We start from the raw sequence: 26,995 nt of genomic DNA, 5'->3' as shown, positions 1-26,995 counted from the left end.
CTGTGAACCACTCCAGAACCTCTGTGCTACAGTTCAATTTGAATTTCATCATTCTGACCTGCTCTAAGCATATTTTTTTTCTACCAACAATATCAGGTAAATTGCTTCCTCCTGCAAGCCTTGATCTTTTAAGGCTCAAATCCTTGAACTACTGAGGCTGTTAGAACTGACACAATTCTTCATTAAATTCTTTTGCAGTGCATATGTGTGTGTGTGTGTATATATATATGTGCATGAGGAACAGTCCATAAAGCACATAAAAATAATGCAAATATTATCAAATACTTACTAGTTACATAATGCCCAAAATTTTTCATATCTTACAAAGGAGAGGTACCCTTTGTAAACATTTTAATTAAATGTTATTTTTAAGTTCATTTTTTCATACACAGAAACCTCCCTCTCTCCATACCCAAGACATCATTTCAGTGTGCATGTTTCACCTTTTGGAGTAGGAACTTTAATGGTTTCAGGATATACTTCTGTCACTTGAGCAAAGAGAATAATTGATAACAGTAGCATCAGCTGCCTTCCTTCAGTGCCAGGCACAGCAGGAGTGACTGCAAACCTCCAGTTACTGCACTTCACATCTGCTTCAATGATGAGACTCAGCAAATTTCTATCCTTGGGATTGATTCCAATGGTAACAAAACTCCACTCTCTCCTTGTTTCCACTTGTTTTTGTATTGGTCTCAGTCTTTCTCTCCCTTGTCTTTCCAGAAGACAATGGTCACCATCTCCATCTCACTCTACCCTTTGCCCTGAGCTGCATGACCAGCTCCACCACTTCTGTGGCACTCTCCAGGCCCTAGGTCACCCACCTGAGATAAAAAGAAATTATTTCTAGAGATAATCTAAGACTGTAAACCCCAACCTCCCTTCATACCCTAAAGTTGAGAGAGACCCTGACTTCCTTCCTGGTGCCAGCACCTCTTCACTATCCTTCTTATTATGTTGTGACAAAGAGCAGAGCAAAAGAGGACAAGAGGGGTGATGTGACAGTCACGGCACTGGGGACAGCAGCTGGCTGAGTCTGGGGACCAGCAGCTGCAGGGGAAAAAGCCACATATTTAAGTTTTAGATGGTACGTGCCTAAAAAATGAGATCTTGTAAGATTTTTAGTTGATGAAGTTTATCAGAACTCCACTGAGATTTGTCAACTAAACATTTTGGAAACCTTTAAAAATTTGCATAATTTTGTCACATTTTCACAAGGGTGAAAGATATGTAGGAAACAGATGGATAATTTCCTCTTTCCTCCCCTTGGAAATGACAAGTCTGAATTTCAAAGTGGTTCAGTGATAAAGCTTTGTAATTATGTGGTTGTAAGGTTTCTGTCCAAGATAAGCACAGAGGTAGTCCCTCTATAACGGCTCTGCAGAATGCCAATTTAAAGAGGGAAAAAAAAAAGAAAAGAGAGAGAGAGAAAAAAATCTTCATGGAAATTGCAAATACAACATGGCAACATAGTCTCAATGGTGACATTTTGGCAAAGTCACAAGCTGTGACAGAGACAGAAAACACTCAGGGCAGCAGTTGTGCGAGTGGCCCTGAGAGAGCTCCGTGTGACAGAGCACGGCGCATTTCTGCCGTGTTCAGGGCAATGGGACTTAGGAACATTCCCTGTGAAGACCATGGTACCAAGGAAAGACACCCACTCTTTTTATCAGTTTGCTCTTGATGCATTTGGAACGTTGATGTTCCCTAACTAATTGCTAATTATAATGATCCACATATTCTGAATGTAATGTGCATATGTGTATGTTATTTGGATTTCTAATGAAGTTTCAGCACATTTCTGGGGAGACATAGTCATGCTAGAATTTGGATTTTGAAAAGGAAGGTTTAAATATGATTAAAACTTTGAACAAAGTAGTATCCCAACAATACACTGAATAAACTGACATTCACATTTTGCCCTCAGTAATTTCTCCATTGCAAAATCTCACAAAAGTAATATAGGTTTTAGACTTTAAAGCATTTTAATTTTTTATCCCCATTCACTGAAAATTTACTTTATTTTCACTTAAAAGAAATCAACCTGTTTTTCTTTCCACACTATTCTACTGATCTGTAGCAAGCACAGCCAGAAGCAGTAGTGAGAGAAATGAGAATAATGGAGTGCCTAGCAGGCTGCTGTTCCTGCCTTAGACACACTGGGAAAAGGTTACAGCTAGATGAAAATATTCCTGAAGAAATATATCAGCCTCCTGAACCATTTAACAGTGTACATCTTCTTTATTACAGTGTTTTTATTCCTAGAGAGTAAGGTGAAAGGTATTTCTAAACTCTCATTATAGGACGTTCACAGTTTTGCATTTTATTTCTAGCATTAGCAGGACATAGTACATAGCTTTGAGAGTGTTTTCATTGAGCATTGTTAGAGTGAAGTGAATGCAAAAGTTTCTGAGGCAAGACTCCTACATTCTAGTAATTATGAGGGTAATGAAGCTAGGCAGAATAATTTTCCTCTTATTAATAGCTGTGTTTAAGCCTCATAGAACTTCCTGTCTAGGGAAAGAATTTATTTTTAAACTAAGTGGTGGAAATTAATGTGTTATACTGCATGTTTATCTGTAAATCAATAGAGTCTTTACAAAGCCAGAAAGAAAAATTATCTGTTTGGCTGCCTGTCATTTCTGTGAGGTTTTTCACAGTGCATTGGATAGGCAAATAGCATATACCTTCATTTTAACAAAAGAAGATGTTCCTTAACTCTTTCAGTCTTAGCACTGAGGAATAATTCACAATCAGCTGGCAGCTGTGTGCCCAAAAGCCTTAGCATGGGTACTTACAAATAATTCATTCTTATCAAAGCAAAACCTCTCATCCAGTATGTTTGGCATTAGGTCACTTTGATCAAGTGATTTATATTGAGGAAATTGGGATGGGTAGGATTTTATTTTCCAGATTATTTTCAAGATTCCCATTAACTTTTAGATTTCCTTCAAGTAGCATATGTTTAAGTAGCAAGGCTTAAAGGTGACTTATCATTCAAAGTTCCTGTACAAAGGATAAAGAAATACAGATTCCAGTTATTTTGAGTAAAAGATCCCCAAGGATGGAAGTCAGAGAAACAGAATGAGTGTCTGAGTGTATTTTGTGTGTGTTTTCTTGTTTTCTCTTCTTGCTGTAATCCTTAAGGATAAAAAGAAGGTTTTGCTGTTTTGATTGCCTTAGAATTTGGGACTGAAATTCTATCCACATCAACTTCCCTGCCTAAGTGGTGATTCCCTCTCTTTGTTTAATTTTACCATGAGTGAAGTTCAGCAATCCTCCAGATTGCCAAGAGCTATTGGCAGGCGCCATAATCAGCACTGACTCACGCTTGAGCGAACCAATTTCCACAAGGTTCAGCAGCCCCAAGCTGCTGAAATGAACCCTCCAGGCTGTGGAGAGCCAGCCAGAGTTTCAAAGGGCTCCAGGCAGAGCAGCCTCTGCCGTTCCAAGGCAAGCAGAAAAGGTCCAAGATGGATGCAAAGCCAGCTCTCAGCCCATGTGCCGCCCTGCCCGGGTCCTGTCACACTCACAGGCTGCCCTCAACACCTCTCTGCTCCTGCTGGGAGCTACTGCTCTTCAGCCAGCACTCACCAGAGGTAAACTTCACTTTCAAATAAGTCTGGACCTATTCTTCTATCACCTCCTCAGAAATTCTATCCTTAAGTATTTTTTTCCCAAAAGAGACTTACATGGATTATTTACCTGCCCAGCCCAGTGGGTTTTTTCCAGTGGATGACTATTAGTGCATGTACTGGGACTTGTTGGATTGTGCTTGTTTTGTAGAGCACTGTCCAGTAATTTTGTTTTAATGTTCTCACATTAAAGGTATAACAGGTTAAAGAACTTCAGGCTATAGAGTGATAAGGAAGTAAACAATAGGTAATATTGCAATTCTAAGATTTCTACCATGACTGGGATTTTTTCTTTTTATAAGCTGTAAAAAATAAAATGCTAGCATATTAGCAGAAAAGTAGAGGAGAGCTTGAGGCCCACCTTTCTCCTACAGGAATATTACTGCCATTCTCTATGCAAGGCTGACCAGCTTTTCTAGCAAGTGCCTTTCCCTAAGGTGAAATTTCATTCTGTTTATTTGCTATATTTGGATCAGAAACAGAGACTTACAATTCAGAATGTCCCTAAATCCCCATCCTCAGCTCCAGTATATCAAGAAAACAAAACATGTAACATGTTTTGTTTCTGACGTTATTACTGCCAACACTAGATCATACAATTCACATCTGGATTTATTTTAGACTTTCTCATAACAACAGCTGCATTTCTTGTCTTCAGTTGGATACATTTTTAAAAATTAAAATTGCCATGGCAACAGCTGCAACCATTTATTATAAAGCAATAGAAGTAGAACTAATATTTGTGAGAGAAGCTGTGTTATCATGCAGGATAGCATTTCATTCAGACAATGCCTGAGTCATTTTTCCCTAGCTATTCCATTTTTTAAAAGAAAAATATAGAAAATATTTTCAATAATGAAATGTAGGTGGGATTGAACAGCTCAGGAGATTAAAAAGATTTTCTTCTTTAGATTACTGGCTCATCTCAAATCCAGATTAGCAAGAGGCAAAAATTATCAGCTGTTTGGTGGGTGCATGGAAAAATCGATAGGGCTATGGAGCTCTGGAAATCCCATTGCCACAGCAGCTATGCTCTCAACTGCAGCACAGAAACTGACAGCTGAGAGCACAGGGTGTGTCTTCACTGGGGGAAAAAATGGTGAGAGCCATCCTTGAGGAGTGCTAATGATGAATGCACAGGAAAACTGCACAGGCAGCTTGCAGTGCTAAGAGAGAACAGCTCCAGGTGAGCTGTGCTGCCCTTCACAGCCCTGCACTGTGACACCTGAGAGAAGGGAACTGCTTTCCTGAGTGAAATGGGGCTACACAGGGATGTTTGGCACAACCTCAAGGTTAGCCTGTTCCAAGTCAGGACTGGGGTGGGGTCATCTGATGCATGGTCTGGGCAATTAGAAATCATGTGGGCCAGTTTGTTTGCATCTATTGACAATATTTCTTGGAGCATTAATTTGATTTTTTTATCTCTCTAAGAATCTGGGTAGGAGACAGACAAATTGTACTCCAGATATTAAAAAGCTACATGAACTGCAGATTTTTCTCATTTCACCCTCTTCTGACTATGAAAGAATCTGTTTTGCATGCACTGGCTATACAAGGATGATATACCACATAGCAAAGACTACATTTCTTCCTATTTATTACACATTAGAGAGTCTTAGGCAGAGTGAGGGAGAACACTGAAATAGAAAAAACTTTAGGCATACTTTCCTTCTCCTTCCACCCCAATTTTTGTGGGATTCTGTGTACCTTATCTTTATCAATTACATTCAGCACCAGGCTGCCCAGTGTCCTGCTCTCTTCAGAAGTTCCTAAAGATGCTGAAGTTCAGTGAAGGCAGGGGGCTTCTTTCTAAATCTGACAGAAAACATTCTGCAAGTGAAAAAGCCCAAGGCTGTTGACAGGCCAGAAATTTGGCACAGCCATAGTACTGGCAGTGGATTATCCAGCTGCTCCAGGGACTACCTGCATCCTCTAGCAGCACACTTAGCTGTGTCTAGGATGTGATGATTTAAACACAAACAGTAGCATAAAAATCTCTTAAAAGACAAAGAGTACCCATGCTTACTAAGGATTGTTGCAAACATAGATTATTATATGGTCTGACTTCATTAGATTACTTTTGGGTCACAGACAATTTCAGGGAGATAACAAGAAAAACAGAAGAAAAAACAAAATTAAACCTCATGCCTGAGAAAAATCTATGAAAGCATATAATTAGTACATTACATTTTTATAATGAGATCTGGTAGAATATATGACTGGTAGAATATAAAACTGACATCTGGTAGAAATCACAAAGATAGTTTTCTTTCTCCTGCTCTCTCACTTAACCTTTCAATTCTTTATAGCATATTCCCAGCAGCATGCTCCCAATTCTGTCCCTCCTCTTTAACATTCCTAGGTAAGCTTTACACCCCTGTTACACTTCAGGCAGCGACGTGGGGCAGCTGAGGCTTGGCAGAGCAGTGGTGACAGTGGGGTCCTTTGCTGTCCCACTGACAAGAGGAGAAGCAGTGAGAGGACAGCCTGCTTTCCTCGAGGTGAGCAGGACTGGGCACTTAGAGCCTCCTCTCCCTGTCTCTGGGAGTATTGGGCTGAGCACAGGCAGGGATCTGGAATGTTCTCTGTGAAAAGACAACGGGGTGCACCACCCTTGAGCACATCAGATTTTCATAAGCAGAGGTCACAGAAGAAAAAAGTCCTTTGAGTATTAAACAAGAACATGCTGTGTATGTTCTTCCACTGATCAAGCTAAGCAATGTGCTACTGCCCCTCACTCCTTTGTCCACATTCATTCAAGGGGATTTCAGAAATTACAGTGTATTGTAGAACTGTTTAACCAGCTCAATCTCAGGGACAAGTTGGTTTAAAGCCTGGAGGAGGGTGAGGTGAGTAGGACTATGCATTTTTGAGGATAAGAAGCAGCTGTTACTATAAAGGAAATGCTGCTGGTATCTCACAGTGCTCACAGGTCTAGTGGGTTCTCCTGCAGTGTTATGAGGATGAGGCAAAGCCTAAATGAAGGGAATACTGTCTGGCATAAACTATACATCATTTTCTGTTGTTTCAGTCTTAAATTGCTTCTGAACAAAATCATGGACTGTTTGATTATAAGAAAATTACTATTTAATAAAGATTTAGTGGAAACTCTTTCCATTCAATCTCTGCTAGTTGCCCATAAGAGAAAGGATTTTTCATGACTAACCAAGCTGCTTAAAACCTTCCTTTAAGTGTTTGGGTCATATCCTGCTTTTTTTGTAAGGTCAATGCACATTTATACCAACTGCACTGAATCAGTGGAGTTGCTTCAGACACTCATCACTGTAAGGGTAATTTGAGGCAGTTTCTCCTCTAGAGCAGGATGACAGTAAATCACAGTGATTTCTGGCAATCTACTGCAGCATTCCAACACTCTGCCCCGTGCAGGCAGCCAGCAGCCCACAGCATTTTGTCAACAGGCAGGTGGAGTTCAATTGACATAGATAAATATAACATTTGTTTGCAGGAACAAAGGCACTGTGAAAGACTAGTGTAGTTGGAAGGCTTTCTTACCTCATCCTTGAGTCATCCCAAAAATTTTAGTAGAAAAAGGGGGGGTTAACTAAGATTACCCATTCTTCCAGTAATCACCTTCCCTAGTCCCTAGTATCACATTCTGCCACTTTTGTACAAGTAAACCTGAGGTGTGGATCGAATTAGGCCTCCAGGAGCACATTAAACTCTTGCTTATGCACACAGAACACTTGCAATTGTTCATTAATTTAATTTTTTGGATTTCAAGAGAGGTGTGTAATTTTCACAGAAAATCCTTATTCCAGAGTCTCATCACCCTGCACTAATGGGAAAGACTGTCACATAAAGGGAAGGTTGTGTAAATGTTTCAGATAAATATTTTTCAGCTCTTTAAGTAACTTTGGAGATGAGTGACTCAAGTAAAAAATTTAAGATAACACAAAGGTGAATAATGAAGAAGAATGTAAATTTAATAGTGCAAAAGCTGGGAGTGGACAATAGCTCCCAACTCATGTCTCAGAGGTAGGGAGGCAAAAAGCTTGCTCAGGCTCATGAACCAACATTAGCAAGAGTCTGAACACACAAAGCACATCTAACTCCCCTTATGGCACAATTAGCATCATGCAGCAGGTTTGGTTCAAATAACATAGAAAACTATTTCATTTTTCCTTCTAGATATTGACTGAAGAATTTTTAACTTGTTCATTATTTCTTGTTAACTCAGAGGGTTGATGGGTTGCAACTTTTACAGCCATGTTTTCTTTGCAGAAAAAATGCATATTTTTTACAGCTCTGTTCTACCTTGTTCTATTTTGCATAAGTGATTACAGAGAGGTGCCAGGCAGGGGAGAAGTCCAGCTCTTTGTATTAGTACAATAAATACATTTATCGCTTCCTTGGTGTTGATTCTTTGTTTCTACTTTCTCAGCACTATGTGCATCTTCCCAGTTGCTGAAGCCACTGAAATCTCCCTAACTGAGGGCATAGACTTCAAGCTGCTCTAGACAGACACGGGCATTTCCTCTTCATGCAAGGTTTAAAAAGAATGGAAATTAAACAGTGAGTTGGATTACAGTTCTGATATCCAAATGAGAAGGGATCATATTTTCAGGCACAGAAATGTGTAAATTATGTGCCTTTGGATATGATCAGCTCATAAATAAGGACAGTCAGAGGGATAACACAGAATGCAGCACATGCTGTCACAGACAGCCCACTATCAGCCATCTGTTTGCTGCTGATGTGCTTCATTCCTCTCAAAGATATGGGACAGGAAAGAGTTGTCACTGTGACTGTGATATTTCCAAATAGATTTATGAAAATTAGGCATTTAGAAGCAATAGCAGTCATTTGAGAATGAAATATTCCTATGCCAAGCCTCAGAGATATGTGAACAAATTTTACTGTTAAAGCCTTAATTTTCTTTTGCATAGATTTTAAGCCCATGCTGCTGTTCATCAGGATTTCTTTCTGTCAAAGATAAAACCAGGTTAGAACAAGGTAATGAGAAGCTAAGATACTTGTACAGATGACAGGGCACACCACTGCTAGGTGCACTGGGGCAGAGAAGCTCCACACCAGATCAGAGATGATGTTAGACTTGAAATTGCTCTGCCTGCAGGCCCATTAGGTCCTTAATCATTGTCAAAACTCTCCCCTCACATCTCCTTTCTGTGAGTCAAAGTGACTGCAGCCCTGTAGTGAGCAAGCTCTGAGCGGGCTCAGAAGGTTGCAGTGTCCAGCCCCTCTGGCAGCAGGCACTGGCAGAGTGTCCCTGGGCACCAGGAAAGCTGAGCTCAGCCCCATCCAGGTGGGTGAGATACCAGGACCTTGTACGGCCCAGGTGTGGGATTTGAGGGCAAGAATGTGATCACCAGGATAAATGGCTTCCAAGGCTCCCATGGGAGGTAGAGCAGACCTCCTAAGGATGATGGGCTGGGAGACAGAGAAGAAGGAGGGAGGATGACGGATTTTCTGCAGCCCCTGATGTTTGGGGGTAGATGACAACTAAGATCTGCATTAGGGGAAAGTCTACCTGGAACAACACAAACTATTTGTTGTTTTCTCTAAGTTGCTGCTGCTGTGTGTCAGCTCAGGCTTGGACACAGAAGAAAATGGAAAATAGTTACCAGTGTAAAAGCAATAAAAGCTCATATACAACAACAGTAAATGTTAGCTTGGTTTAAAGTAATCAAGATAAAATGTCCTCTAGTATTTTAGAAATTCTGGAAAAGCCTACAAAGGAGCAAAGTAAGATCAGAAAACAGAGGAAGAAAATGAGCCATAGCACAGAGAAAAAGAAACAGAGTGAAAATAGTTTCTATAAACAACTGCCAGACCTTCTTCTAGAATTAAAACCAATAATAGTAGTACTAATACTAGCAGTGATAAAACCAGGCTATAAGTGGAATAAAAACCATGACCTGCTGTATTGCCAAGAAGAATAAAATTTTGGGTATCCATAATGAAGGTTCAAACACTGGCCACTTGGGCAGTAATTCAACTACCAGCACCTTTCTTTTTTCATTCCTTTTATTTTTTTATCTGTTATATAAAGCTCTATATAAATAGAAAGCTTAGTATCTATGTTTCTGCAAAGTCTCTGCTTCAGGAATCTTAAATGTCTAAAAATTTGCAAATATTGTCAGGAATAAATTCCATGGAGACAGATCCATTATATATACAGAGTATACACAGGGTATATATACAGAGAGATGTACAAGACTCCTCAATGTGTTCTTTCAATGTACTGATCACTGTTTTAACACATCTGAAAAATGCATTTGTTTGTTGTTTGAAATTTTTATCTAGAAGATGTCTGCATATTTGTTTCAAAACTGTTAAAATTGGCTGCCTCTGCTAGTCCTAAAGCCTTCCTGCTCTGGTGTGTCTTTGCTTTTCCTGCAAACCTCTGCTTGCTACGTGATTTATTGGCTTGGCACGGCCACATCCCAAACTCCCCCAGTTGTTTTTACCTTTATAGTTCATCTGATTGTCCCTCCTGTGGGAGGAGATCTTTTGTGAGGAAGCCTGAGCAGGCTCTACCAATTTGCCAAGGGAAGGTGTGGGTGTCTGGTGCCATGAATGGACTTTCACTTCTAGTTCAAACACATATTGGGGGTAAATTATAGCTCTGATGTTTTGGCTTCCTTCCAACACTTTTAGGAAAAATATATAGCCAAAAAGTTGTGTGGGAACAGAAACTGTTTGATTCCATCCACTTCTCTGAAAGATTCAAGTTTTCCAACATACTGTAGTGACCTACCTTTTTCTGCATAATTATAATTTCAGGAAAAATAACCTTCTTTCCCTCTTAAAAACAACCTTGAACTCTAGAATACTTTTTTTCTGGCCTGCTTTATTTTTCTTAATTAGCAGCTGATGAAATCACCATGTAGTTCTATAATAATTTTCACCTGAGGGAGATCCCGCTGTATTCAATAAAGGTATTTTAGGGAACACCTGACCTTCCTGTATTTTCAGGTATTTTTTTTCTTTTCTCACATTGTGCAGTGTTACATGGCATGTGATGAAGGGCAAGAAGGAAGAAGAGCACTTGGCTAAAGGAAGCCCTGTGGCTTAGCAAGTGCAAAGAAATGTTCCTCTCCAATTATTATTTTCCTGTTGGTCAAAAAGACAGGAATAAACCAGTCTGTTTACTGGTTATTTCTAATAACTGACTCTACATAATTCTATTAGAAATTTTCTGCTGTTCACACACACTTTCCTTCTGATGCTTGAGTGTATTTCTCTAGCATAATGCATTTTTCTAAAACGCATCTGATACAGGTGTTGCTTCACTTTGGTTGATATCAAAACAAAGAATCTTCATGCTGTTCTGCTAGTTAAGACTGATTAGCATTTCTTTATTTGATGCTGCCCCATCAGGTTTGGACAGGAACAAAAGTAGGATACAAGATTTAACCTCAACAACAGATTTTTCCTCAAAAAACTTGCATGAATTACTGTAAAATCTCTGCTGCAATGCTAAGTGCTTTCTATTTTATTTCCTTTTTCCAAGGAAAATACATTGTGCTGTACTCACAGGCTGGGAAAACTAACAGGAAGAAAAAGATCTTGTGAATAAATGAGATTTTGCTTAAGAATAACTGAAGATGTAAAAAGTAATCAATTAAGATGTAACAGGGAATGTGACTGGATGCTTTCTATTGCAAAAGCCCTTCTGTCATGCAGACCTTTAGTATTAGATCTCTATAAAGTGTGTAGAATTAAAGTGTTTGTCATGCTGAGCTTTCATCCTGAAGTGATCTCAGCAGATGAGGGGAGGGAAGTGGAAAGCTTAGCGTGGTACAACTAACACAAACTGTTGATCTTTCTATCTGCTACAAGAAAAACTACCACCCCAACTTGCAATACATTGCATAAATAAATATTGCCTGTATTTCCTTTTTTGAAAGCTGTGAAAGCACTTGAGTCTGTCCAATGTTGTTGGCTCAAGGAAACACAGAAAAACTGGAAATAAAAAGAGATCTGTTAAATAGCTGTCTAATATAGAAAGTGCTGGCTAATCCTAATGAACCCAGCCAGGAGGTGAAGTATTATTCCAACCAGAAGGAGAGGCAGAGGTTACCAAGCTCACACTCAGACAGACAGTAGGGACTGGGACAGGTGTCTGTGAGATAAACATATTGAGTATTCAGTGGGGAGTGAACAAAAATCTCTCACTCCAATCCCTGCACTCTTTCTCATTCTGGCTGGCAGATAAAGCAGGCCTTTGCCATTAAGTCTGTTCATTTATCAGTCTCTGAAAACAGTTTTCTGCTGCATTTACTTTGAGGACTCCCTTAATCCACTTCTGATACAAATTTACAGAAATAAACTCTTCAGCGTTTAGAAAGCCTCTAAAACCTAAAAACACTTTGAAATTTAGTATCAAACCCACACTGCTTATTAATGAACTGCAATCATCCCCTTTGTACAGAGAGCAGATAGCAGAGAGGGCAAGTCATGCCAGCAGGCCTTTTGAATTGCTCTCCAAGGAAAAGGAAGAAGAGCAGAGGCACTATAATTTTAATTATGGTTCTCTCCAGGGTTAAACTTTCCAGTTTTGTGTTTAGGTTAAATAATTGGTTTGGCAGCAAGTAGTGGAATAAACAGAATAAAATCCTGTTCTGTTAAGTTGCATCTTATATAGAAAACCTCAGGTAAATTACCGTGTATTTTGGATGCTTGAAAGGATTAAAAGTTAGTGCTAAAAAGAAACATATCCAGAAAAATAAATAGCTCTAGTAGAGAATAATGTGAAATGAAGACTAGAAGTAGATATTCTTTGAGCTGCAGGGAAACAGGAGTTCTGGAAAGATTTAGACCAGAAACCACAGTAGTATAATGAGCACATGTCATGTTGTGGTGCTTCTAAAAAATCATGGGGGGCACACTGAGTAAAAAAACTTTTCAGTGAGAATGAGTCACTTCATACTTGTTCCTGAAATAACTACATTAAGAATAGAATGCTTTCTTCTAGTTTTCTTCATCCCTGAACTCTGTTGGTAGATTGGAGGGCAAACCGTAACCCTAACCAGTCTTAATAAAGCCAACTTTTCTTGCCCTAAGATTAACATAGTTAAAAAAAAAAAAAACATTTACTGACTATGGCTCACATTTGACTAATAAATTCTCACTCCATGCCATGACCTGTTTTGTTACTGAGCATCCCTATCATGGTCAGAGCCCATCATTCTAACAGAACCATTTTCCTTGATTTTAGGACCTCTCTGAATTCACCACTCAATGCAGACCAGAGCACCAGTGGCACAAAAGATCATTTCCTGATTTATAATTCACTAAGCAAAACAGAGCAGCAGCTGCAGTCTTTGTACTTGGCTGGGACAAACATCAAAGAACCAAGTGGCTGCTTTGCTGTCAAGACACACCTACAAGTTTCTAGGCAAGAGAAACAAAGAATTATAATGGATCCCCTGGTTTAAGAAAGCCACAGTTGAAAAAGGACAGAAAATTTAGATAGCAACATGCTACTGAGCACCAGTTCCTCTGCTGCCAGGGTTCTGTGTCCTTGTATCAGCAGCACCTTCCACCAGAAATCATCTCCCTGATTTGGTGGTGGTGCTAATCAGCATAACTGGAGATCACAGATTTTAGTGCTTAGTTACTTCTGTTGTAGTACATGAGCATTCCCCCTCATTTTTGTGGTGCTCCACCGTAAGCCTTGAGAACCTTGTGCCATTTCTGCAGACTGAAAGCACGAGAACTCTTTTCACATCTTCATGTTATTTTAATGCATCTGTTTAGAAAATCCTTTGTACAGAACTTCAACCCTAAGCCTTATTTCCAAATGAAAATCATCAGACTGCAAGGATTGCATTCTTACTATCAAAAAACTTAAAATATTCACAACTTTTTAAAAATTCTAAAATTCCAATTCTTAAAATACCAATCATTTTCCATCTATCCAAGGGACATTCTGGAATCCAAAGCCAAGCTCAGCACATTTTCTTTGACAAGGATCATAAAAGTACTCAAAACAGTACTCAAAGCAACAGAACACAAAGATGGAAAATGCTTCTTAGTTTGTGAGGCTTAGAACAATTTTGTATCTGTTCAATATAACATTTCAACAAGAAAAAGAACGTACATTCATGGAGTTACTGGTGTTCTGGGTAATAACTGACTGCTGGCAAATAACTCTGAGACACTCCAATTATTTAGTGCACAGCCCCTTTGCTTTGGTGGCCCCCTTCCTCATCCCAAAACACTTGTGGTGGCTGCACTCAGGGGTGGGAAACAGGAGATGACCTCAGACAATTGCAGCAGTTTCATTCTGTGGGACAACTTCCATTCTGTCCACAAGTTTCCTACTGCTGAGCCCTTGCCACAGCTCCAGCCCTGGTTATGAAGGGTTACACCAGGAAGGAAAATGCTCAGTGGTTTGAGACAAAATTGCTGCTGCATGTGTGGTACCTGCTGTGATTTGTGTCACCCATTTGAACCTCAGCCACAAAGCTGCACTTTTTATCAAGGATATTTGCGAATATGTAACTGCTCTAAGGACATATGGCCAATAAATAATTCAGAGTTATCTATCTTCCCTGCAGTTTTCTTATCCACCTACCACCTTTTAATGTTTTGTTGGCCTGGAAACAATATTGTTTATGGCACTTCTAGTATAAAAGTGTTGCTGACTGGCAGTAGACTATTTCCAGTGTGATACCTTGAAAACAAATTGGTTCTCCCCAGTCTCCATCTGCTTTGCTCTCATCTGCTGTTAGCCCAGGGAAGTCTTGGTTTGCATTTTGAGTGCCTAAAACTGTTCATTTGCAATTATTGATTCCAAAATTGTTACAATGTGATTGAATTTGTTGTTCCTTTTTCTCTCCCTCTCCCCCACCCCTTTGTTTTCTTTTCAGCTCTATTTCCATTTACAGTCCTAAGGAGAATCCTAATGCTTTTGATGCTGCAGCTTTCTTCCAGTCAGTGGGAAATTTTCTGGGGATCTTTGCTGGATCATTTGCCATGGGATCCTCTTATGCTGTTGTCACAGCTTTAATATCCTTTATGGTTTGTTTTCAGGGAGCAAATCTATATATGTTGGAAAAAATATGCAATATCTGAGAGTGACCATCTTTAGTCTGAGCCTGAAGCTTTTCACTCTGGGCTCAAGTGTTTGTAAACAAACAGATAAATCATAAATTGACAGGAAATGTCATTTGTCAGAATCTACAAATTTCTTTTTTTACATTTATCATTAGGCAGGACTCTGGCCTTTATCACCCTATTTGCAAATATTTGTATTTTAATGAAAGTGTTTTGAAGGATATTGAGGCTCAAACATTAATCTATTAAGAACAACAGCTTATTTATGAACTCTAGGCTAGCAGCAATTATACAAAACTACAAGGAAAACACTACACTGTGTCAGTGTAGTGACAAGCCCATCAGTTTAACTAAGCTGGAAATTAAAGGTCTTTCTGTTGCCCTGCATTTTTTTCTAGTGTTTTGCACTTCATATAAAATGCTACTGTAGAAAGATCAGCGATTTTGATATTTCTTGCATTCACACAAATGTAAACAAATGCCAGTTTGTTTTTAAAACTGGACAAAATTACTTCCTTTTCCTTTTTTCTAGGAAAAAGAATATCAAATGCAACCAACTAGGTATTAATTCAAACTCCACAAAAGTACTTAAAACAGCTAACTTTAAAATCTGTTCTGGATTTTGCTCCTTGAGATAAGTCAGAAGCTGTGCAGTTCTTCCCAAATTCAATGTTTAGATGAGTATGGTGGGGGAGCTTGCTTTGTTTCTTTCATCCTTTCTCAGACTGGGGGTAATTTTAGCTTACAAAACAGTTGGGTTTTTATTTTTCCTTAGTAATCTTTTAGCACTTGACAAAATTCACAAAGCTGTGTGAGTTTCCTATGTTGGAGACAGGTCTGTTTTTCCTCCTATCCTGGAGTGCCTTCTTATCAGCAGAAGCTGCTGGGCTTACAGGTAAGTATTGTGTTTAATGAAATAAAAGCAATTTTGTATTATGCCTCTAGTGTGGGTAAAATGCATGGTTTATTTTAGGTATGATGTCATATATAAAGCTCCTAAAAGCCTGTTGCTATATTGGAGATTGTTTCATCTTTAAGAACAATTCTGTAGTGACAGTGAATAATTCTTCCAAAGACATAACAGATCGGGCTCAAGTCCTCTATCTCTCTTCCCTGCATTATGCCATCCCTATTAATGTCTCTCTATTAATCCCCCTCTTTTCTGGCCAGCTATGGGACCAAAGATAACTGTAAGGCAAGGAAGGAAGGAGGCAGTGTCTTGTGATTACCAGCCTGTGCTCCTCTGCACACACTCCATATCCCGGGCCCTTCTCGTTATTCTCAATTATCAATAATTGAGACCAATTATCAATAGTAAAGCAAGAACAGGGCCAGTGGGTTGCATCCATCTTTATACTTACAAAAAAAAAGTCATCTTGTTCAGTACACCTACATGTAGATTTTGGCACAGCCATGTCCCAGTGACAGGTAGGAAGATGTGTGATCCAATTGTTTTTTCATTAATGCCAGGAAAGAAATTGTACAATCACAGTCAGTTGTGTGCCCAGGGCCTCCATTAAAGTCCACACAGAAGTTGAGGCAAAAATTGTAAATGGATATAATTTACCTCCACAGCAATCTATTGTATAGTGTGACTCAAAAGAACAAAGTTTCTATGACCTTGATTGTTTCAATGCTCTTGAAGTTGTCACCTCTGAAATCCAGTGCTCTAATTAATGTCAGGGAAAATCAGGAGAAGAAAAATGCTTAATGGAGTATAATGCAGCCCATGCTGGTTTGTTTGCAAAATTGTTCAAAGCCTTTTGAAGGCAACAGTTATATTTTTACTGAGTTCTCTGGAGCCAGCATGTTACTTTTTTAATATCAGCCACACAATCAAACCATTTCTGAATGGGTATTAATATCTGCATTTTTGTCTTACTAATTATACAACTTTGCATCCTGTTTACTGCCAAATTCTTCAGGCCAAAGAATAAAAACAGTGGTACATGAACTGAACAAAAGGGTGGTATTTAATTTCATCAAGAAAATCAGATACCAGGTGGAATGAAAGTCCATTTTGTCTCTTAACAGCTCTGTACTGGTTTGGGCAAGGGTAGCATTAATTTTCTTCACAGTGGCTAATGTGGTGCTGGAACAGGCCTGGTAATCAGGGATATTTCAGGTGTCCCTGAGAAGCTCTTACACAGAGCCAAGGAGTTTTCTGCTCCTCAGCCCAGCAGCAAAGGGGCTGAGGGTGCCAGGACAGCTGACCCCACAGCAGAGAAGCTGCAGGAAGAAGGTTTCTCACTCTTGCCCTTGCCTCATTCTCTCCCCATCCCACCAAGGAGGAGGGAGAGAGGGAGTGAGCAGCTCTGAGAGTCTGAGCTGCTGCCTGGGGTTAGACTCAACAAGCTCTAGAAATGTGGCATGAATACTGCAGAAAAATGCAAGCAAAGCATTGTTGATCACTTTCCTGCTTCTGGACGTACTGATTTCCTAACCCAGTCACTTCCAAGTAAAGACTGGTTTAAAATGCATTCCTCACAGAGCACAAGGATGCTGTGTTTCAGCAACTGAACAATTGATTATACATTACACACAAAAAGTAGATTTGTAAAGGAAACACTCATATCTTTCAGAGCCTCAGGTGCTGCACCAAAGGTAATTTCCACTTCTCAGGCATAGGAACAGACTGTATGTCCAGACAAAAATAATTGGCATATGTCTTTTTTGCATGCTGCAAATGTGATGATGGACAGCAGAGTCTCTCCTGGTATTACCCTGAAGAGTGTTTCATTGCTCTTTTCTGCTGTAATATATAAAATATCTGAAATAAAAGACTTAATTATTGAACACCACAGATGGTGGTGGTAGCCATGGCATGGAATTTTAAATGGACAGAGGCAGAGAAGGAGGAAGAGAGTGGAACCAAAGTAAAGTTTCAATTTAAGGGAAAATAGAAAACTGTTGGGAAATTTAACTAATTCTTAACAAAATAGGAACTGGTAGAGGAAAGAGAATTAATTCACCAACATATATATTCCAATAAAAAGTATCAAGCGTTTTTAGTTCTGCCACTAGCATTTTTTCATGGGTATTTTTTCATGGTTTCTGAGTTTCATGTGGAAATTGTTTAATTACACTGTTGTGAGAAGGCAAAGTTTAATCTTGAAACTTTTATCAGTTAAATCTTTGTCACTTAATTTCTGTTAAAGGCTTTTGTCAGAAGCTGTTATTATGGAAAAAATCATGGAGCCTTTCTTGTGGCTTCAGAAGTTCAAAGCTGTGTTTTATAACTGCATTTACTTTATTAGTACTCTGCTGACATTATCCTTTAGTTGCCTGGCTTAACCAGTTTTGATGTTGCTTTTGTCTTTCGGTTTCCTCTGAAATAGTTCTAACTCTCCTCCTTTCAAAATACTATTTTAAACCCCAAGTTCAGCAGCAGAAATATTCTGTTGGTTAGGAAATTTTCACCAGACTTTGGTTCAGCCCTGATTTCTCATGCCCATGCTAAGGAAATGAGTGCAAAATGCAGATGTGTACCCACAAAGCACCTGCTGCAGGGGGCAGGGGGAGCCCAGCAAAGGGGCAGTCATGCTTCAGGACACACTCAGCTCTTAATCCACACTCTAATTTCCAGTCTTTGCCAGCTTTCTTGCTTTGCCCTTTGTCTCAGTGTGTGCAGGCTCTGGTTTACAGCCCTGTGCCTGTCCCTACAAGCAGCTGTGAGAATGCAGAGAGCCTCAGCCCAGCAATGGCACAGCTGCACCACTGCAATCAATGCTCCACACTGCTAGTACTGACAAACTTCAAAAATCAACTGCTTCCATTAGACATTTATGCCTCTATTCATCTTCATTTTCCTTGGACATTGTGTTTTCTCTGTTCATTCCTTCTAAATGAACTTCAAAGGATTAACACTAGACTAGTACTTCCCTGTAGCTATTAAGTAATGTAATTGCAAAATAATTTTATTCTTATTATGCTTTCCACAGCAGTCCTTCAATCATTCTGAGCTTTTTGAAGTGTCATATTGAAGTATTTCATAATTTATAAATAATGGGCTATACTGGCTTTTTAGTGGGTAAAGTAGGTGGTAGGGCTCACTTGTTTAGCTTGCAGATTTCTAAAATAAAACTTAAATGGAGAGTACTACAGGTCAATATTTTAGAAAATATTTCATTCCTCTGCCCCAAGATATCCCATGATATAGAACACACAATATATGGGCCTGACCCTGGTTGAAAAATGGATGTCATCGAACCAGCAAATCAAAATAAAAATCTGGGATGACTACACAATTATTGTTATACTGGGAACTGGAAATTATAAATTAATGTTATGGTTATTAATCTTATAGCTATATCATCAAGCTGTGACACATGCATGATAAATTGATTCTTATACAGTAGAATCTAATTTGTGCATGTTCTCATTTGCCCTGGAGTATATCATTCCTGACTGCTCAGCAAAGCTGTAATAGCAGAATACTTGAGTAAGGCCAGTGTTAATAGAGAGGTTTTCATTTGCAAAGTTCATTACATAGTATTTACTAGTAGGCTATGAAAAAAAATCATTAATAATTTAAATTAAACACTTGTTGAAATAAATTAAGAAAGTACATCTTGCATTTATTAATTGCTTGTTATCTTGTTTTATAATTAAAAACATTTTCCAAATTTTGAATGATCACTCAGTCTGAGAAAGGTTTCATGATGTACATGGGCATTTAATGGTCATCTCACTTGGACCTTCTCTATCTACAGCTGTTTGAAGTGACCAGATACTCAAATAAAAGGAGATTAATTTACCTGCAGAAATACACTCAAGAATATGTATGGGAATTGACTTGTATGTATGTGTTCATTTGGTGCATGCTTCAAAGTCACACAGTGACTCAGTGTAAAGGCATCAAAAGTGCAGCCAAGCTCTCTGATTTTTACACAGTAAAGACCTGCATTATGAAGGCAAAAAAGACAATAGACCTTGAAGGAAAAAATTGTTGGAGAGTGTAATTTTTGTTCCTTTACTAGTTTTCATAGCCCTGATCATTTTAAAGCAAAAAAGCTTGTAATAATAAATTACTGCTGCTTCCTCACCTTCAGCAATTCTTGTCTGGATATTTTGTGATGTTTCTGCCTTTGTGACACCTGCCTTCCTATTCAGGGGCTCACAGGAGAGCAGAGTCTATCTATCAGGAAAGCTTCTCCTCCTTTTCCTCCAAAAATAAATAAGCAGTCTATTATGAATGAGGTACTCAGGATGAGTCCAGAGATTGGTCTCTCACTGGGGCAATTTTGTGCTACTTTTCTATTTAGGACATAGCAAGCATGAATGTCACCAACTTCATTTTCTTTAATACTGCTGACAAAGTGCATTTATCCTCATGCTGTTCACTTCTCCTATCTGTTTGCTGTAATTTGTCTAGAATCTGTCATCTACCTCATTGCTTTTTTAAAATGCTCTGAGCAGGTTAAGTGCACGCTCTCAGAAGGGATCTACCAAAATATTTCTGTCTGCAGTTCTGAGCACTGTGAGCCCAAGGCAGTTTGGGCTTTAGTTCACTGAGCTGGCATTATTCTATACAAGGAAGATATTCTGGGCTTTCAGTTCTAAACTGTGTGGCTTTCTTTTCTTTATTCATTAGTAATGTGCCATGCTGTGACATGCAGAGTAGGCAGACTCCTGCCAGTGAGGAGGGAGAGGGGATACCTTGGCATCCAGGTCAAAAGCAAAGAGACCACAACTCTTGTAAGCTCAAGGTCTGCCACTCCTAGGAGCACAGGATGAAATCTAAGCCTAATTAGGAAAACAAGAGATAAGAAAATGGCATTTGCCCAGCTGTGCAGAGACAGATGACAACTGAGCTGGTCTCCTGCCAATCCCTTACTGGAGTCAGAGCTTGGGCCTGGCTAATTTAGAGGCTGCTGTAGGCACAGTCTTCTAAGGCAGTAAGAAAAAAAGAGAAATGTGTATGTTTTGGAGAAAATCACATATTCTAGCAAAGCATTAAGCTGAGACAAAAGATCAGTTGCATAAAATGTGGATAGTGGAGTCTTATTGCTAGTGCAGAGGTTCAGGATAAACAGGGTAAGCACTCTTAGCATGGCCAGAATAAATGCTGTTATATGTCACCACAGGAGTTCCAGTGGACATTGAATTCAGCAATTCATTTGGGGTTACAAAAGTACAACACTGAAGCCCAGGTCTCACTTGAAGCAGCCAGGTACAACACCAATGATCAATCCTAAGATAAGGGCCTAAAAAATCCCCTCAGCTCCATCTCTTGTTGTTTTCTGTCACTTCAAAATAAAATCAGCCTCAGATAACTCCAGAGATAAAAGCCTCATGAGCAAAGCACGAGCTTTGCTTTGCATTGGTGCAGGTCTGGTGTAAGAAACCTTAAATCTTTTCTTTAGTACCAAGAAAATGATTAGTCACATTTGATACCCTCAAACAGCCTGGATAGGGAGATTGTTGCCCCTGGGCGTGTAGCCCCATTACTGCAGCAATTGGAGGCACACAGAGTCTCATTTCCTGCCACTCACACATTCAGCTGCATCCCAGGAGATGCTGTGGAGATTCTCACATAAATATGACTCCAAAGTAAATGTTATCTGATTTAAATAATTTCTCTTTTACCCAATCCTCATTGTCCCTTTTTCCATGCATTTCCCCAGCTCTGATGAAAGACCAGTTCCTGCTGCTTTACTGAGAGATTTCAGGATGTTGTGCATCTTTAGAGAGGCATCCCAGAAGTTCTGGAAAGCTTTTAAATGGGGATGAAAACTGGTTTGCTTACAGGTCTTTTGAAATGAAGCTACACCTTTATTATTTTGCTCCCCCAGAAAGTAGCGGTTTGGGGGTTTTCTTTTTCTAAATTCTCTTTTTTACCACCAAAAGTCCTGACAGCTGGAGAAAAATTTCTGGTTTCATTTCTCAAATTAGCAAATTTTCAGGTTTTGATTGTGGCCACTCACTTCCAGGTTTGTATTTAAAGAACATTGCACATGCTGCTCTTCTCTGATATTCCTTTTTGCATGTTTGTGAAATGGTGTAAAAGAAGATTTTGTCTATTAGTGAGAGCTAATATGGGAGCTATTTTCAGATTAGCACTTGTAAATTAATTCCCACACTATAATTTTAAGGTTCACACTATCAGGAAAATACTTTTAAATGTACAAGTTCCTATATAGTTGCTATATTTTTTATATTACTAGCTTTTGACTCAACAAGCATTTCAACTACATGTATTTGTAAAACCTAATGTAAGAATAAGTTCTCTAGCTGTATTAACAGCTAACAAGCTGCCTCAATTTCTCTGTTACAAAAAATCAAATAAAATGGTAAGGCTTTTATTTCTAAAAAAAAAGAGGTTGATCTGAAGCTGAAAGTTTATTAGTGATAAAAGCATTTTTTCTGTGAAGTGTCTCATCTTTTATATTAAGAGAAAAATGTCAGTAATCTGTTAATAAACACAATGAGCTGTATTGCACTTCACAACTTACCACCTGTTTCAACTGAAAACATTCCCTGCTTGCTTTAAGTTAGCATTTTGTTCTGCAATTGTAGTACTGTCTCAGTAACTGCTGATTTCTCCACTTAAGTAAAGAGTGACTGAGCTGCCTCCAACAGCCTGAAACTGAGGACAAGTAAAGGGTCCACTTGCTTTATCTGCCTCCTGCATCTAATGGATATTTTCTGTTTTCAACTCCAGCATTGCCATATCTGCTCTTACCTGCTTCTCTGTGAAAGCAAGCCCACAAAAGCAGCCTCATTCTGTGCCACACTCTGCTCATACAGTATTTTTCTACCCAGCTAACTTCAATTCCAGCTTTTATAGTGCTACAAAGAAATCCAGATTGCCTTTTCCTTGTAACTAAAGAGTTCTGTGTTTGCCTCTTCAGGTATTTCTCTTTCCTTTTCAGTTAACATGTAATTGATAATCACTCTAAAGTAATCATTTTTATGGATATTCATTACAAACCATTTTCTCCAAGCCTTTTAATGAACTGTTCATTGTGAGAGTCGTGGCTGGTACATATTAAGCTTTCAATTGTAGCAATTGGAATATTCCACTGCATTCCCCCAGTCTTCCCTGGAAACAGAGTATATCTGGTTTCTACACTTGCATAATTGCATGGTTCAGTTCATTTATACTTATTGCAAAATCAGATTTAAGCCATTTTATTCTTCATGACACTCTTGGTTTTCTCACTACCCATAATTAACAGTTTCTTAGCAGTCAAAACCAGTTTATAATCACAGCTGAATTTAATAGCCAATTTTTAAAATGCAAGACTTGACATCCTGATGATTAATAGAGAAGAAACTGCATCAGAAACTCTTATCTCCATTTCAGTTACTGAGCCTGGAGCTAGTGATACTTAGCAACATTACTGTTTGCCTGTATTTTTAACTGAAATGTCATTGTTTGAGCATCCCAGTGAATATTATTAATGCCTTGAGAATTTTTAAACTCCTCAGATCAGTTCTGCACAATCAAATACAGTTACTGAGTAAAAAGAATTAGACACATTCATGAGAGCAATTAGACCTCACAAAAATATAAACTTCCTGGAATGTATTTCAGCAGTGACAATCTCACCACACCCCATAATATTTATCATGAAGAAAAGTCTTAGTGTAGCTAGGAAAAAAAAATCAAAACAGACTTAAAATAAATATAAGAAACAAAGACACACTAAAGGTTCAGTGGAATTTCTCTTGGCTAAAGAGTCAGTGTTCTGTAGAAGCAGTACAGGTAAATTTAAAATATAAAGAGAACCCAGAAGCAAACAAAATGTCTGCAGGGAGCAATGATCAGAGTGGACACAAGGAAGCCCTGAGCTGTTGTGTAAATAATTATCTGTGTAGACATGCCCCAAGTTTAAGAAAAAGAGTGTTCTTCCTCCATGGCCATTTACATTTGGCTACTGGTGGACACTTTGGATTTCTGTTTTCTCCCTATGTGTGTTCCTCCTGCATGATCTGTGTCCAGACCTCACAATCTTATCAGCTTCTTTAATTACACTACTGCACACAGCGATGTTACTCTGTGATTCTAGTGAGTTACGACCAGGGCCAAGGCAGTCTTGAAAAATATCCCTATAAAACAAATTTGTTGCTATTATTCCTGACAATCCTGCTTCCCTGCCCCTCCAGACCTTCCACAAGCTGGGACTACAACTGGTGCACAGTCACTGACCTGCCTGTTCTGGGCAGCACAGCTTGCACCTGCCAGAGCATCCCTTTTAAGCAGTGTGTTGTTGTTCACCTTGACACTGTTACACCCTGCTTGTGATAAGATACAATCAGGCACAGACTGGAATGGTTTTACCCTGTTGCAGTCATTTCCTACCAAGTAGTCTCAAACCATTTAAATGTAGCGGTTTCTTTTCCTTTCCTATTCAGTCCCTGCCAAATTCTTTCAAATAGTCCAAATTCCTACATGTTACAATTATGTTAGTCTTACACTTACAATTACTGTCAGATTGTGGTTGGATCATACCATGTGTTAATTGAAAAAAAATTTTATACAGCCTTTGAATTTCCAAATACACTACAGTGGAAATGCTATGGAAGCATGATTGGCCTTAGAACATATATCTCAAATTTCTTTTGTTATAAAAAGCTATTAACAGACTTAATTTGGTTTTTTATGCAGCCTTTTGCAAGCTTAAGTAAGAAAACAGAAGCGGCTAACTCTTTTTTTTTTTTTTTAATTCCAGGTATTGTTGCTGTCCTTTTCTGTGGAGTCACACAGGCCCATTACACCTACAACAATCTGTCAGCAGATTCCAAAATGAGAACTAAACAGGTAGGACATGGAAATAACTGACCTTACACTGGTGGTAAGGAGTAACAGTCACTGCACTACAGCTGGATGGGATTTCATCAATGCACAGCAAGAGGCTTGTGTCTTCATCAGGGGAAAGACTGGAGATTTTGCCAGGAAAACAGTAACAATTATCAAGATAAGCAAAAAAATAAGAATATAAGAATCTGTTCTTCCCAAGAGACCTGAAATGCCAGACAGGTATGGAGATAACAGCTTGCACCAACTTCCATACAAAAATGCTTCAAAATTAAGGAAATCAAAGAGCTCCAGTAAGTAAAACAGAAGTGGTCTGAAAGATTGGATCCCTGTAGATTTTTGCAAAGGGATTGTATAAACTGCAGTCTGGCCCACAGATTTTAGCAATGACATTGTTTAATTTCTGTTTCATTAAAAATTGCCATAATTAGAAAGATAGAGATTTTTTTCTTTCCATTGTGTTATTTAGAGTCTAGAAATGTGAAATTTGATTATCTGTTTTTGTTTGAAGAAGTGACTAGTACAATTGTAATTATTTTTAAAACATGAGGCTGTTCTCAGATCTATGGCATTTCAGTGTTCAAAATACTTTTCAGCATGAGTAATTTTAGACAACCCTGCCACTACCTAGAGCCTGGTAGAAGTAATTTAAATGCAGTTTTCTTCCCTTTTAACACTGACTCATATGTCCCAAAACCCCCAGGTTGTAGGAAATCTATCTCCTAGAATAAAATGGAAACTTATCGCCCAATACTATAATTTTCATGATGCAATCTCATACCTTTTTCAGCAATTCCTTTCTTTTAAGCATTTGAAATTTTACATAGAAAAATTCATTGCTTCTTGCACATCTCAATTCAATCAAAAATCCAATTTTCTATCAAAAACAGCTTGATAGAAAAAAATACTGGCCACAGTATCAGTTCAGCTGTTAGAGTCCCACTGACTTTAGATCACAAAAAGTTTCTGGTCACTACTCTCATAATAAAGTGTTAGCTATTGAACAGTCTAAGTCTTTTCAATTGTATTTCTTCATAGCAGTGGAGTCTGATGCTTTCAGAAAGTATTCCAGCAGAGAACTAACCTTTCTCTGATAACTGCACTGAAAGGGAATGACATTGAAATCTACCATAGAATTGTTTCTGTTCTGCAGAAAGACTGCATTACATATGCCATTACTGCCCTTGCACAAAACTTATAATTTGAATAGAAGTTTTTTCAGGGATTCATCTGCATGTTTTAATGATGCATAGCCTCAGAGAGAGACAGAAAAAGCCAAGGTTGGTGGTATTTTTAATTATCTATTAAGCTTTTCAGCAGCAGAATCAACTAATATTTTGTTTAAATGCATCCTAGTATTGTTCATGTTTACTCTGTTATTCCCTCCTATTCAACAAATGCAAAACAAAATAGTGAAAATAAACCAAATTTACCCTTGAACACACAGAAAAGGGATTATGTGTTTCTCTATGGAGCTATGAGTTTTATGCACACTTTCCTATTCTGTTTTTCTCTTCCCCATAAGCCCTTAATCCTCAGCCTCCTTTACGATATGGTTCAAACATTGTTGTTGAATTCCTTTGAATTCTTCTAATTTATTTTCTAATCCAAATATTACCCTTTCATATGCAGCTGTTTCAGTGAGACCTGCACTGCCTCTTTCTCTCCTCCCAAGAATTCTCTTCAAGCAAATTTAATAAACCACACACTTGGCATTCTCATAATCATCTATAACTTCAGTGCATCTTCAATGAATATTGTTGCTCAGACAGCTGGCTTTGCTCCCACTCTAAGTCATTTTTATTACTCATTACTGGCCAAAATCAAGGGCTTTTCAGTTCTTTTATAGAATTATTCCAAAGCAGTCTCTCTCTTTTGTTACAATCTGACAGATCTTTCAGAAAGGAGTGCTGAACTGTAATACACACTGACAAAACAGTGAGTTAAGGCTGAAGCTGAAGCTTACAAAAAGTATGGAAATTAGATTTAAAACTGTAAATCAGATTGCAAAATTGTGTTAGCTGTTTTTAAACAAACACTTTTTCTTTACTGCTTTGCATAATTTTCTTTACATTTTTTACTTGCTTTTAAAATTTTATAGCTTGATGATAAAATCTGGTAGAGTGATAGAGAAGGGTATTTCTGACCCTGGTGCCAAGTTCTGTATTTCCCATAATACATCATCCTTTGCTCTAAAAAAAGTAAAAAGTTTCTCTTCAGTCACTGATGTAAAATGAGAACTTATCTACAGTTCTTAAATGAGAATTTAAGAATGTCTATTAAAAAGGCCTGTTAAAAGATGCCATGTAATTATTAGTCCCCACATATCCTTTATTATTCTGTCAATTACTGTTTAAGATTTCATGAAAGAGAAATATTAGATTTCAAGCATCTGAAACTTACAGAATCTGAAACTATAAAGCAACACTAATCTTTTCACAAATAAATGTATTATTTTAACACTCTCATAGGAAAAGTAGATTTAAAAAAATTAGTCAAAATGGAGGCTTTTGATAGTTTTCATTCAATTCAATTATCCCAATTTTCATTAGGT

The 26,995-nt window shown here is 38.4% G+C and overlaps 1 protein-coding gene across 2 annotated transcripts in view; it reads left to right on the top strand.

Annotated features, from left to right (window-relative positions):
* SLC9A9 (solute carrier family 9 member A9) overlaps window positions 1-26,995 on the top strand; it is a 170,984-nt gene that overhangs the window by 54,748 nt on the left and 89,241 nt on the right. For both annotated transcript variants that reach the window (XM_066556466.1, XM_066556465.1), the window contains exons 7-9: window positions 14,492-14,630; window positions 15,468-15,573; window positions 24,356-24,444. In XM_066556466.1, coding sequence (XP_066412563.1) covers window positions 14,492-14,630; window positions 15,468-15,573; window positions 24,356-24,444 — 334 coding nt within the window. The remainder of the gene's footprint in view (window positions 1-14,491; window positions 14,631-15,467; window positions 15,574-24,355; window positions 24,445-26,995) is intronic.

Source organism: Molothrus aeneus, chromosome 10, assembly GCF_037042795.1.
Source record: "Molothrus aeneus isolate 106 chromosome 10, BPBGC_Maene_1.0, whole genome shotgun sequence".
In the NCBI taxonomy this organism is placed as follows: domain Eukaryota; kingdom Metazoa; phylum Chordata; class Aves; order Passeriformes; family Icteridae; genus Molothrus; species Molothrus aeneus.
Note: the sequence above shows the minus strand (reverse complement) of the source record. Positions and strands in the feature narration are given on the sequence as shown.